Source organism: Bos indicus x Bos taurus, chromosome 17 (genome assembly GCF_003369695.1).
Source record: "Bos indicus x Bos taurus breed Angus x Brahman F1 hybrid chromosome 17, Bos_hybrid_MaternalHap_v2.0, whole genome shotgun sequence".
In the NCBI taxonomy this organism is placed as follows: domain Eukaryota; kingdom Metazoa; phylum Chordata; class Mammalia; order Artiodactyla; family Bovidae; genus Bos; species Bos indicus x Bos taurus.
Genome location: NC_040092.1, coordinates 33130679 through 33145186, shown reverse-complemented (window position 1 = coordinate 33145186; position 14508 = coordinate 33130679). Strand labels below are relative to the sequence as shown.

Sequence of the window (14508 nt, the reverse complement as noted above, 5' to 3'; positions counted from 1 at the left end):
CCATTTCCTTCTCCGGGGGATCTCCCCGACCCAGGGATCAAAGCATGTCTCCTGCATTGGCAGGCAGATTCTTTACCACTGAGCCACCAAGGAAGCCCTGATGTACTCATTAGAACTTCCAAATTACTCGCTAGGTTGTACTAACTTACTGGTCATAATCTTGAATGCCAGTTTAAATTCTCTGAGGTCCTATTTCTTAGTATATATATTGGGAATTAAAATATTACATCCTGCAAAGATTTTTACTTGAAAAGAACTGGGAAGAGATAAATGCTATGTAGATATACAATGATACCATTTTTCACTGAATTTCATTAAACACTATGAATTCTGGACACATGAATGATCTTATTTTCTACTAACATGAATGATATTAATTTCTTCTCTCTTAGGCAATGTCATCTGTACCTCCTCAGTGCCCTGAGGACTTGCTCCTGCACAGCCCCAAGGGCTTTCTCACGCTTCAGTTGGAAAAAGCATGCACGAGTCATTAAGAATACAGACAAGGCGGTATGTTATATTTATTTATTTTCCAGCTTGTACAAACTGGATGTAGAAGCATAAACATAGTACATTTCTACCATTTTCAACAAAAATATAACCAATATGTACAATTATTGTATTAAAAATACAAAAGGGATACAGACTCCACCAATGTCTTTCTAAAAGACATACAGGTACAAGTAGTATCAAAAGTATGAGGAAATCACCAGTTAATTGTACATTCTGCACTTGACATCACAGAGCGAACTGAGGTTACAGTCCTATGTTCTACGGTGACTTAATGCTTAGATAACATTTGTGCAACTTGTGAAGAGCGAGAGTTCTGTCTTTCTATATGCACATGAGGTCCATAGCCTAGAGAAGAAAACTGGCAAATAATGCATCTTACATGTAAAATTACAAATGCATCATTGACAATGTAATACATAAGCAAGTAGACAGATGCCATGATACAGGAGAGAATCATTAAATAAAGCACTGACATTGCTTTGATACAGTGAAAAAACACTGCAATTCGACTTTTAAAATTGGAAGCTATTTACGTTTATCTACTGATCAATATGATCAGCTGAATTTAATGGAAAAAAAATCCAAGACCAGCAGTTCCTCACATCTGAGTACTACTCGGATTGGCAGCCTTCACTTTTCCGGAGTCTGTGCAAAAACAACACAAAAATAGAGTGGAGGGTTCAGTCCTTCTGGGGTTAATAGCAGCTGTGAGCAGGTGGTTGCTACACTCAGGCCTTCTCCATCTCAGCGTCCGTAAAGCCACTTACGGGTCAGTCTTTGGCCACCAACCTGCCTTGCAAAGGCTGGCGGATCGCACCGGGTTTTGGACCTTTTTGATCTTTTTCATGTTAAAGGCTCGTGTGTTCCCTCGTGCCGATCGATCGATACAGGGAGGCTGTCTTGAAAGAGCAGTATGAACGGCTGGCGTTAGTGCCAACACCCCAAGCTGCTTTCACTGCAATGCTATCCAGTTATAAACGTTTCTCTTTAAAAACAAACAAGAGAAGCCCTAAAGCTAAATGAACAGAAATCAAAGAAACATAACTTAAAAAACAGGGGGTCTGCCGTCCGTCTCGATGGAGCAGGGCACGCCCAAGGGTGACGCTGCCCTGTGCTCCATAAGGCTCAGACACAGGACGCTAGGGTCCCAGTCCCTCCCCGGCCATGTGCAAACAGTTTGTACAGTAGAGCTCCAGCCCCTGGGGAAGGAGGGGCAGGAGCCCTGGGATCTAGGTAATTGGCTAACGTCTCATGCTTCCAGGATAGGGCACTTCTGGGGGCGGCCAGGACACAGGAAGAGGGGCTGTGCCCCGCCTCCTCTCTTCCTGGTGTGGCCACACCCTGTCCGGCATATTTGGTTTTTGAGAAACCCAGGCTGGCAACCCTACTTAAAGGTTCAAAATAATACTGTAATCATTAAATGGATATAACATTTACTCTCTGAACACAATCTTTAAACTCATTAAAAAGGAAAAAAAAAAAAAGAGGACATTGTAAACAAGCGGACGAGCACTGTACTCAAAGGATTTCGTTTTTGTTTTCCTTGGTGGGTTAAAGGCCCCAAGTAGTTCCGTGGCTGACTTTTCTCACGATTCCAATGAAACCAAGTGCTAGGACTGGATTGAAATCTAAAAGGGAGATTTTTAAAAAATCCTTCCCGGCGTGGGTAAGTGCAGCCAGGTTGAATCATCGGTGGCGATGACCTTGGAATCTGGAATGATGCTGTGTTACGTGGCAGGCAGCGACGGGGAGCTCGGAGACGGCTGCACTGTGCATTCAAGCAACGAAGTCGGAAAAGTGCCAGGGCGGTTTCTTCACAGTATTTCACATGCAAAGGGGACAGGAAGAGGGGTCAGGAGCCCCATGCTGCTTTTAAGGCAGGAAAGGAGGCAAACTGGTCCACCATCCTCAGAGTGTGAGTTCCAAGGCTCCGACGCTAGGGGGCGTCTTCTTGTGCTCTCCTTTGGGCGGTTGACTCGGGTCCAGAGAAGCCCGCACCTCAAACAGCAGACACTTGTTCATCTTCTGCTAAAACAACCGTCAAAGAAAGAAGGAAATCAATGAGTAAGCAAGTCATTTTCTTGTGCTTAGAGAGAATACATTCACCGATATGCTAAATAAAAACACCATAGCTATTTTCTAAGTCTAGGTCACTATACTGCAGCTAGTCGGACACGACTGAAGTGACTTAGCAGCAGCAGTCACTTACAAATACTCATCTTTTTTTCTCCCTAATGATTCACAATGAAAAGTTTAAAATAAAGTATATTGTACATTTACTGATTGGAAATTCACTGACGGTAAATTCACTGAAGTGAAGTAGCTCAGTCGTGTCCAACTCTTTGCGACCCCGTGGACTGTAGCCCACCAGGCTCCTCCGTCCATGGGATTCTCCAGGCAAGAGTACTGGAGTGGGTTGCCATTTCCTTCTCCAGGGGATCTTCCCGACCCAGGGATCGAACCCAGGTCTCCCGCACTGCAGGCAGACACTATAAAGCAGCACGTGACCTTTTATAGTATACACTCACACATAAAGTCTAGAAGGATGTATAACAAAATGCTAATGGTGATTGTCTGTAAATGACAGGATTATAAGTAATTTTCATTAATTGTTTTGCTTTCTTCTATAACAATTTTTTGCAGAATAACATAAAAGCAGAAGGGGGAAGGGGTGGCACAGTCTGCCCCTCTGCATTCCCACCCCAAAATGGCCAGCTGGGTTCACACAGAGAAGGCATAAAAAGCTCTAGAGAAGTGGGTTTTTCTTCACTAGACTTTCATTTGGAACTTGTTACAAGTCCAAACATTTTCCCAGAAAATTGAGGATTAGGGAAGGAAAAGGAGCCATGCACACGTTATTACAGGGGACCCCGCTGCAATCTTTAGTTATTCCTCAAGTTGCTTAGGAAGAAGCAAAACGCAGCCCAACTGCGCACACTAGGTTAGGGGTATGGGGTGTGGAGCCCTGCATGGGGAGCATCCGGAGGGAGAGCAGACCAGCCAGGATCGGGGATGCTAGAGGTGGGGCACAGGGGCGGGTGCGGGGGCGCATGTACCGTCCTCCTCGGCGGTGAGGCCCGGGGGTGCACAGGGGCCGGCGCGTGGGTCACCATCACCAGGCCGGTGCCACTGCGGCCTGGGGGCAGGCCTGGCGCTGCCTGGGGCGGGGGGTTCGGCCGGCCGGGCCAGCATCCTGGACCGCTGCAGCGCCACAGTGTAGTCCGGCGGTTTCCGGGCCGGGTGCGGGTGGGCCTCGGGGAAGTCAGTGATGGGGATGCCCACGTAGCCTGGTGGAGTGGGCGGCGGCTCCCGGTAGCGGCCCTCCTTCCTGGCTGCTGGGAGAGAAAAGGCACTGCAGTCAGCATCTAGGGAAGCGCATCCTGGGCCACGCGCACTCATCCAAAAGGATGAGGACCACGATCAACAGTGTGCCTGTGTAGCTGCACCTAGGCCTGCGGAGTGGGATGCGTGGGTGGTGCAGTGGGAGGCAGGACCTCTATCAAACTGGCTATTCACCGGTCATCTCTGGTGGCACAAGTGACTAAGCAATCTCAGTATCTGTAACTCTAACCGGGTGACTGCAGAGCGTCTCTGCTGGTCACAAAGTAACCAACACCCAACCCTGGGGTTTACTGGAAACACCAGGCAAAGGAAACAGAAAGGCGCCCAGGCCCAGGCCAGCAACCCGGGAGAGGGGCCTGGCCAGGCAGGCTGTCACCCTGTGCTGGGCGCCCACCCTCACCAGGCAGAGGATCAATTCCATGTTACTTTCAAGCCTGGGGTCTCACTTCGGAAAACAGGGAGTCAAAATAAAGTTGGAAAAGTGTACCAAAAATGATGCAAATTTCAAAACTTAAGATTGTATGTATGTAAGGTATGTATTTTTTCCTAAAATCCTTTTATAGTAACTTCATGACATAAAGGCAGGTGAAGGCCAAGTTTTCTTATATTGAACTTTCTAGACTCAACTGTTAGGACCTTAGATCATTCTTTCTTTTGCAGTAAAAATTGTGTGTATTAGTTTGTTAAAGTGCTTTTTTACTTGTAATTGTCATGATATGGAAGCATTCCAAGTGTCCATCAACAGATGAATGGATAAAGAAGATGTTATACACACACACACACACACACACATACACACACTGGGATATTAGTCAATAAAAAGAATGAAATAATGCCATTTGCAGCTACATGGATAGACTCAGACGTTATCATACTAAGTGAAGTAAGCCAGATAAAGACAAATATGATATTATTTATATGTGGAATCTAAAAAATAATACAAGTGAATCTATATACAAAATAGAAATAGACTCATAGACATAGAAAACAAATTCATGGTTACCAAAGGGGAAAATGGAGAGGAGGGATAAATTAGGAGTTTGGGATTAACATATACATGTGTATAGCACAGGGAACTATATTCAATGTCTTGTAATAGCCTATAATGGAAAATAATATGAATATATATATATATATGAATCACTTTGCTGTACACTTGAAACTAACACCATATTATAAATCAACTATACTTCAGTTTTTAAAAAGTGCTTTAAAAATTGCAACCTAAGAATAGGTATTGTTTTTTCCTTATTCATCTTGAAAAGACAAATTATATACCATATTTCTCACTTTGTATCCTATAATGCATCCCTACACTTTAATCATGCAGATGTTGAGCATGCCATAAAGAATATATTCTGATAGGGTTAAGGGAAAATAAGAGACCTTACAACAAAAACAGCAGCAGCAAACTGAAAGTGACTTTCATGTACTTAGGAATTATTATCTAGGCACTAGTGTTCAGTGTTTTGCAGATATTTCCTTTAAAACTCACACCAACTGCACGGATAGAAACTATTAAACTCATTTTACAGATGAGGAAACAGACACCATTTAGTGACTCACCTAGTGTCACAAAACTAGGACAGTGGCAAAGCACCGATTCAGCACGACCCCAGCCAGCCTGACTCCCAGGCTCTTACTGATGACATTACCTCTTAGCACCCTCCCCACCATGTTCTATCCTGTGCAAAGGGAATTTGTGTAGCAGAGAAAACAGCTTACCTACATAAAAAATATCAGTAGGAGATTTTTAAATATGCAATGTGTAAAGTTCTAAATACAATTCAAGGGAACAAAATAGAATAATAAAACATTTAAAACCGATTCCAATTAAACAGAAAAACTTCCTCCTCTAGAGAGAATGACCACCCTTTCTGGTAACTTTCAGCCTAGATCAATACTAGAGCAGAGAATACCCATAACGACAACCTACTGATCCTGACAGCTACAACACATGGAAGGTTTCCTGTGCTGCAGAGTATTTATAAGCACTAGCGCGCAGAACGTGGGCTCTTGTAACCATCATTCACTTCAAAATGCTGAGTGCACTGCTAACTTGGAAGCCCTAAGGGGCAATGGGTGGGACAGAACGAGGAGAAGACCCACAAACACATACTTTTACTTTTGAAATAAGTCAGGGTGCAGCCATGACCCACACGCGACAGAGCCCGGCGGTCAGCTTACCGATGAGCCCCTTGGCAGCACTGGGTGTCACGGCTATGTGGGCAGCCATGGCGGCAGGTTTGGCTTCCTCTGCGGTCACGGCTGTCATGCTGCTGCTGTCAGCGTCAAGGGAAACGTCCTTACCCCCCCTTCTCTTGATGGTGCCCGTGTCCCCTTCCGAGTCCTCTCCCCAGTACCCTGTGGACGAGGCCCAGCTGGCCCGGGACTGGGCCTGATCGAGACTCTCTCGGCTCTGACTCTGCCTGCTGTACTTTGCACTGTGGTCAGGAAACATGATTTGGTCCATATGGCTGCTCGAGGCCCACAGCCCTGCAGCATCCCCTGGGTAATCAAAGTGAGTGTGCCCAAAGGGGAGCGTCTCCCAGCTCCTCTGGTGCTGGATGGTCTGGATGTTATCATGGGAGCCGCTCGAGCACGACGTCCAGCTCCCCCGGCCACTGTCAGCAGCGTCCAGGGAGGCTCGGTCCCCCTGGTCCTGGGAAAGCTCCTCCGTGCTGGGGGAAGAGATCACGGTGGCTGCAGCATACAGGCCCCTGCTCTCAGACAGTGGTGCACAGGAACTAGGCGGCCGACGGGAAAGAAAAAGGAGAAAAGAAGATGAGAAGGAGGGGAAGAAAAGAGCAAGATTAACTAATCAATCTACAATAAAACCCCCTTTTCCCTCAAAAGGTGGCTTCCTTTCCTCCCAGGAAGAAGATGAAGGCTCCACCGACAGCAGCCACTCTGCCCTGTTCAGTCTCCTCCCCCTGGCCCTTGCAATGTCAGTACATTGACACAGTGGAGAAAAGAGCAACCAGTTCTTATAATAAAGGAAGCTTCCCCTTACAGGGCTCACCACAGTCTGATTATTTTGGGAGGGCAGCTCATACAAAAGGACTGAGACACATCCCAGAGTTGCCCCCTGCCCTCAGCACAGAGAAACGGATCCCGGTGAAGACCAGCCCTAACTCAAAAGCATTCTGCCTGGCAGGGACAGCACAGTGCTTTCAGGAAATGCTGAGCATAAGAACTGGGATGGGAGAGCACCCACCACCTGGGCATCACACATAGTAAACAGCAGTGCACATGTGGAGGAGAGGAGCCCCTACCCCAGGCTGTACTGGTCAGGCTCCACCGCCGGCCGCCTCTCCAGCCGGCCTGAGGCCAGGCTGGTCTCCACGATGCTGACCGACGGCCTCTGGCGCCGCTCGTCAGGCAGCGAGACGGGCAATGAATCGAAGGAGGAGTTGCTGACGATACTGGATCGCGAGGAGATTTCGCTGTGGCCGGAATCTGAGAAGTTATCCACGGTGCCACTCGGAGCCAAAGTGTAGCCTGTGTAGGGACACACCAGTCCTTAGACACTGAAAGTTCATAGCGTCCACAATGCAGGCCACAGAAGTGGGGACTAAACACTCTACTTGTGGACTGAGATATCGCAAATTTTTACTCAAATGAATTTTAGTGTGTTTAATGAACGTTTAGAGGATGAAAGAAAACGCCATTATATGAGCCAGGAACTAATGCAGAGATTATGGCATGACCTGACTCATCTTAGCGCTCTTAAATATAAATTATACTACACCCGTCTATACAAATGAAACTATGAAGAATGACTAGGATCATATTTAAAAGTATGTTTTTTTCCTCAACCTGAAAAGTGAGCAATTTTGCCTTCAATGGCATTATTATTTTTTAGAATTTTATGGCAGAGAATAACTCCATTGGGAAGATCCACATTATAAGTGGACATATAGGAATAATAAATAAGACCTGAAGAAGGTATCTTTAGGTTTTTGCCATTTGATTTTTCAACATTAATAATATATTGGATAAATCACATAAAAGCCAATTGTTTTGAAGGATTCAATGTACAAAATCTCCACTTTCTCCCTGGACCATCACCATGTCTAAACAAATGTCCATTTTCTGGTATGAAAGACACTTAACTCTCCTTTGTTGCTAAAAACAATTCTGAAAGTCACAAAGGAAGAAAGGCTTGTCCTGACATTTTTAACAACAACAAAAAATTCAAATCTTCCTTCTCAGTACTCGTTTCTTTTTTAGCATTACTAAGAATCTAATGCTACTTAAAATACTGATTTTATATGATTATATGTGTACAATGCAAAATTTTCAATGCCACCTACCTAATTAAAAAAAAAACAAGAAATCTAGAACACCTAAATGTTACTCATTACTCTCTAAAGAGTATTTTCTCATCGTTTCAGTAAATTACGAATTCCTGATTTATTTTTTTAAAGGTTACACAGGTCTTGATATGATTTAATGTGTCCATCTATGAAATGTCTTTTATAAACCACACTATAAGTTCTGACAGACAAGATTTCCTGAACAGTCTGCCCAAAAAACACCTGAGAAAACCATCACTGAGGTGGTGCCCTGGACACGTGGCGGGAGGGACTGTTTTCCTCAGCTAATGAGCCAACTCCTGTCCTGCCCCCTGGCTCTGGCTCTGTAAACCCCACCTATCCCATAGGTCCGTGGTGCATTGTTATTCTTGTTCCTGTTCTCACTTCCAAGAGAAGAGGAGGAGCTGGTTAAATCCAACTGCCCGGAGCCAAAAGATCTCAGCTGACTGCCACTGCCACCTAACAAGGGACGAAAGAAGAGTTCAGACACACCCACCGAACACGGACTACAGACTGATACCACATAAAATGCACAGGTGTCCAAAAAAGCTAGAAAGTCAAGCAGGAACGGTATTTGTTGTACCAGTGAACTCTCACAATGGATTAATCTCTTTGGCCTTGTCTAGTGAGAATGGTCTGGCCGTTTATTATGGACTTATGCCCATTCACTGAAAGGGTAGGGGGTGGAAATAATTCTGAGGTTAGGCAGCAGAGAATTACCTAGTATTTTAAGATAAGAAAGCATTAATACTGGAAGGCGAGCCTGAGTGTCTAAAATGTAATCTCTTTAAAAATAAGACAAGATAGTAACAAAAAAGATAATCAAGACCTGTGTTAATACAATGAAAAAATAAATCAGGAAAATATTAGTTTTTCTTATGTTTATATAGCCCTTTACTCCATAATTAATGCTATATAATCATATTTAGTTAGAACTGTTAGTATAAAAAGAATTATTCCCACACTTATAATCAGTAAAAAATGAATTATAAAAATTATAATTATAACATTACTAAAAATGAATTTTATATAGTTATATAAGCTTAACACTATTTCTAGTTATAATATTAAAGAATACCAAAATTCTTCAAGATTTATAAACTGAGGAGAAAAAAATCCATTGGGTGTTACACATCAGGTCACTTTTGTTTTTCTGGTTGCAACTTGTGGGCTTGAGGAACCTTAGTTCCCTAAACAGGGATGGAACCTCGCCTCAGCAGCAGAAGTTTGGCATCCTGACCACTGGACGGTCAGAGAATGCCCAAGGTCATTTTAAATTACTATATTGTCAGAAATGATGGAATCTCTAATTGGAATTTATCATGGCTGAAAGAACAGGTCACCAAGGAGAACATAAGTCACCCAGTCACCTTTCCGTGGGGAGCTCTGTGGGGAGGTGGGCGGAGAGGAGAGCTGGGAAGACGTGTTGGATATCGTGTCTTCTGCTGGCCTCCTATGGCGCTCCAGGCTTCCTTCTTCAGACAAAGAAAGAATTTTCTTTAAAGCTTGTGGAGAGTTGATGCCTGGAAGAGAAAGAACTTCAATGTGCAGAATAACCGGAAGAACCCAAACACCTTTCTGTGCCAAGACTTCATATTCTATTCTGTTGCAGGCTGTCTGCAGTCTCAGAGGTCTGTGTGCTCTCCCCAGGTAAACTGAGGTACCTCACAGGAGGCACCAGGGACCGCAGCACAGCTTCTGACGCCCTCGGGGACGAGAGAGGCTACTTCCGGTATTCCATGCTAGGTTCTGAATCTTGGCCACCACATTATTCAACAATATGTTGGGCAGCAATGAAGACAAAAAAGAGACAATCTGGAAATACTTTAAGTTAGCATGAAAGCAGTACAGCTCAGAATATTTATCAGAACCCAAGTTTGGGTTGGAAAGAGGTATTTTGGTGTTGGAAAAGCTAGCGTGTGGGAAGTGGGAGTGATGGTAGGAAAAGGATTGAGCCAAGAGGCAAAAGAAGTAGCAGGAAAGAGACTGAAGGAGCATTAAGGAATTCCTCACTAATATCTGGTCAATAAGCAGATGAAGGAGCAGCAGCAGGAGGGGACCTTGAAAGTGCCCGGAACCAGAAGTTGAGGGAGAAGGTGTCTGGGGGGAGCCATCGAGCACCAAGTGCAGGATCAAGCAGGAGGATGTAAGACAGAAGAAAAAGGATTCCATGTGCTAGTATCAGGTGGTTTTCCCCCTAAAAACTACTTTAGATGTGAGGAAGTCACATGAAGAGATTCTTACTAAGTCTGTAGCATTATTATGAGGCACTCTCAATTACCATATTTTGAACAACAAAGAGACCTAAGGAGAGGCATTAGAGGCTGAAACTACCTCAATTAATATTAGTTTTGTGGGGTTTTTTTGGCTGTGCTGGGTCTTCATTGCTGTGCGTGGGCTTTCTCGAGTTGAGGCCAGCAGGGACTACTCTCTAGTTGTGGTGTGGTGGCTTCTCATTGTGGTAGCTTCTCTTATTGTAGAGCAGGAGTCTAGGACTCGTGGGCTCAGTGGTTGCAGCTCCCAGGTCCTAGAGCACAGGCTTGACAGTTGTGGCATCCAGGCTTAACTGCTCCAAGGCATATGGAATCTTCCCAGGTAAGGGATCAAACCTGTGTCCCCTGCATTGGCAGGAGGATTCTTAACCACTGGACCACCAGGGACGTCCTTAAATATTTACTTTTGTCAGCTTGGGTCTCAGTTGTAACATGCAGGCTTAGTTGCCCTGCAGTATATGGGATCTTAGTTGACCAGGAATCAAATCCTCAGCCCCTGCATTGGAAGGCAGCTTCTTTACCACTGAACCACCAAGGAAGTCCTTATGTTAGTTTTGATGTTCTCAGACTTAACAGAATCCATTAAAAAAGGAGGAATGAAATTTAACCAAGATTTAATCCTTCATTTCACCTCATGTAAGTGTCTGATACTACTTTTTAATACAATCTTTTAAAAATCATTTTTCAAGCAATCTTTTAATTATGCATACAAATAATAATATACACAGGATACATCAAAACACTAGTTACACTAAAGCTACATGAATAAATAGCTTTAATTTGGAAAAAAAATTCCCAGACAGCATCACACACAGAATGAAAAAGTGCTGCCTTTGAACAATGCAGATGGATGCGAAGATGCTATGCCTCAGAAAACTCTGTTCCACCCTGAAAGTACTTTGATGACAAAGACATTAAAATAAGAAATGCATGAAGGGAGACTTCCCTGGCAGTCCAGTGGTTAAGACATAGCCTTCCAATGCAGGGCTTGCAAGTTTGGTCTCTGGTCATGGAGCTAAGATCCTACCTGCCTCATGGCCAAAACACCAAAATATAAAACAGAAGCAATATTGCAACAAATTTACTAAAGACTTTAAAAAATGGTCCACATCAAAAACAAAAAAATTTTTAAGTGTATGAAGTATTCAGAATAAAACTTGGTTCATGAATGGGGGTGGTGGGTGAACTCAGCAACTCTAAGTTAATATTTTATAGTATGTGACTTTAAATGTTTATTAAACTCTCTTAAGAAGACACATGACTATTTCATCCATACTCCTGAAGCTCATAAATTCAAATAGGCCTAAAAATATTGGAGGGAGAGTCTCCTTGGGAAAGGGGGGGATGACTCTCTGTTAGGTGTGCCTCCACGTGGAGTAACAGGCTGTGTGCAGAAAAGAAGCAGAAAAGAGGCAATAGAGGTTGACTTGCAGGAGTACAGGGATATTCATAACAGGGAAGTGGAGGGACTTCCCTGGAGGTCCAGTGGTTAAGATGCTGTACTTCCACTGCAGGGGGCTTGGGTTCCATCCCTGGTGGGGGAACTAGATCCCATACGCCACATGGTACAGCCAAAAAATAAATAAAATTATATTTAAAAAATAACACAGTGGACAAAGGAACATTAATTCAGTTTGTTTGTGATAGAGGCAGCAAAACAAATATTTCGAAGAGGAAAATGTCCCATAAGGGGAAGATATTTCACTTTTCCCCAATTCAACAAATGGGACACCTGCTGATCAGGAGGAAGGAGCCAGTGACAGAATACTCATGACAGAGCACATGTCACAGAACACTCGTGACAGGGCACACAGAGCATCTAGGACTCCTGCCTGATGCATGGACAGCCTGCAGCCGGCCGGGAACTGTCCCAGCTACCAGTACCCTATTCTGTCAAGAGTCAGCTCTGCTGCCAGTTGTTTTTTAAAATTTCTTTCCTTTTATTAATATTGTTTCCTGTCACACAGACACACACACACATATATACAGACAGAAAAAAGAACTAGAACATTTTATGAAAAATAATTTTGCTCCATTTACATAAAAGGACTAAACTAGTCCATACTTTACTTTTAATAGGAAAGATGAAGCTCCTTTAACTGGAGCTGACTATTTTCCTCCCAAGTTACAGAACTGATGATTCAACAAATGAAAGTTACGCCTCCAGACAAATCATTTCACTTAGAAATATTCTGCCTAAATTCCAGCAACTCATTGATCAAAAGGTTAAACTAGTTTAAATAAGATACATGGGCAAAGCAGCTTCTGTACTTGCTAAAAGTTAAATGAGTAAAAGCCCCATGGCCTGCCTCTGCCCCCATCGCTATGACAAAGGAGCATGACTGAATGAGATGCTCTATAAAAACAGTTCTTCCCACTAGCAAAAGTGAAGTTTAACTTCATCAACATTAATGTCTTATTAAGAGGGGACAATCAGGGAAAACTCAGGTATATCAGATGAGGTTATCCAAAATAAGCACTGTTCCCTAATCTGAGAAGCAGGCGGTGAATGAACAGTGCCAAAAGGGCGTGTGGGTTGTTTGCATTTTTGTCGAGTTGTGTGAGTTGCTCGGATAGTTTGGAAACTAAGCCCTTGTCGGTCACATTGTTTGCAAATATTTTCTCCCATTCTGTCAGTGGTCTTTTCATTTTGTTTATGGTTTCCTTTGCCATGTGAAAGCTTGTGAGTTTGATTAGGTCCAATTTGTTTATTTTTGGTTTTGTTTCTATTGCCTTGGGACACTGACCTAAGAAAACGTTGCTATGATCTATGTCAGAGAATGTTTTTGCTTATGTTCTCTTCTAGGAGTTTTATGATGATAGGTCTTATGTTAAAGTTTTCAAGCCATTTTGAGTTTTTTATTTGTATGGTGAGAGGGCACGTTCTAACCTGACTGATTTACATGGGGCTGTCCAGCTTTCCTAGCACCACTTGAAGAGACTGTCTTTTTCTTAATGCATATTCTTGACTCTGTTGAAGATTAATTGACCGCAGTAATTAACCCAACTTTGTAATTCAACTATACTTTGATAAAAAAATAAATGGGGGAAAAAAAAAGAGGGTGTGAATGGAGTCACCTACCGAAAGGTGGGAGGTCCTTTACGGGAACTTTCTTCCGTGAAGGGTAAAGGGACACGGCGGGAACCTGCAGTCCCTGGTTGAGTTTGTGTGGCGGCTGCGGCGGCTGGGGCTGCGGCTGTGCTTTCGGCTGCAACCCCGCTCTCGGGGCCACTGGGGAGGTCTCCGATTTGACAGGCTTTTTGTCAGTGGGATTCTTAGGCACTGGTAATTGTTTGGTTTGAAAATAGAACAAGAAGTTGAAGAGGTTAGTGGCCACATATAAGATAATTATAGAACTGCATGAGCGTTTTCTGCAGTTAGAATACAGAAATGTGTATCTTTTTTCCTGTTCCTCATAAAAAGGATAGAAACAAGGGCAGGGGGAGAACTTTTGTTACAGAAAAAAGGCACAGCAGGACAAGATTTACTTTATGAAGCTAGCCATCTCAAAGGATGATTATACTATTAAGTACCACATTAAAAAAAAACTGTGGATAGTTTAATATGTTATAAGTATGTCTATAAAAAACCCAAATATATTATAACATTGTAAGAGGAAAATTGTTAGAAATTATTTTCCTAAAATGGTACCCCAAATCCCATGATATGTTTTAAGTTAATGGATAATATTAGCTACAATCTTTTTACTACCAAATTCTCTCTCCTATGGGTTAGAATTATCTACGTGCTAACAGCACTCAGTACTGCTTGAGTATTATACTGAGTGTATAATTCCATGGCAGATAGACGGCAAGCCAATTTAACAGGGCAATCAAATGCTGTATTTAAAGTGTATTAATATTCAAGACAACTCAATGACATATTTGACTTCCTCCGTTTTACACATTAAAGGAGCTTAAATAACCTGCCTAAGGTGGCATTGTTAGGACAAGGAACAAACACGATTTTAATTCAGACCAATCTGACTGCTGAGGACAAGCTCTTCTCCATGATACCTGGTGCTTTTCTAGTACTTGGGTAAATCTAATATAATAACCTG

General features: G+C 43.3%; 1 protein-coding gene across 21 annotated transcripts in view; it reads right to left on the bottom strand.

Moving 5' to 3' along the window:
- Nucleotides 1-503: 503 nt before the first annotated feature.
- RAPGEF2 (Rap guanine nucleotide exchange factor 2) overlaps nt 504-14508 on the bottom strand; it is a 270343-nt gene continuing 256338 nt past the window's right edge. For 8 of the 21 annotated variants that reach the window (XM_027567249.1, XM_027567253.1, XM_027567252.1 and 5 more), the window contains 7 exons: nt 13530-13730; nt 9545-9697; nt 8511-8633; nt 7131-7356; nt 6043-6602; nt 3570-3848; nt 504-2541 (listed from right to left, as the gene is read on the bottom strand). In XM_027567249.1, the coding sequence (XP_027423050.1) occupies nt 2513-2541; nt 3570-3848; nt 6043-6602; nt 7131-7356; nt 8511-8633; nt 9545-9697; nt 13530-13730 (1571 nt within the window). In that variant the 3' untranslated portion in view covers nt 504-2512. The remainder of the gene's footprint in view (nt 2542-3569; nt 3849-6042; nt 6603-7130; nt 7357-8510; nt 8634-9544; nt 9698-13529; nt 13731-14508) is intronic. The other 13 variants (XM_027567259.1, XM_027567260.1, XM_027567268.1 and 10 more) reach the window with 9 other exon arrangements.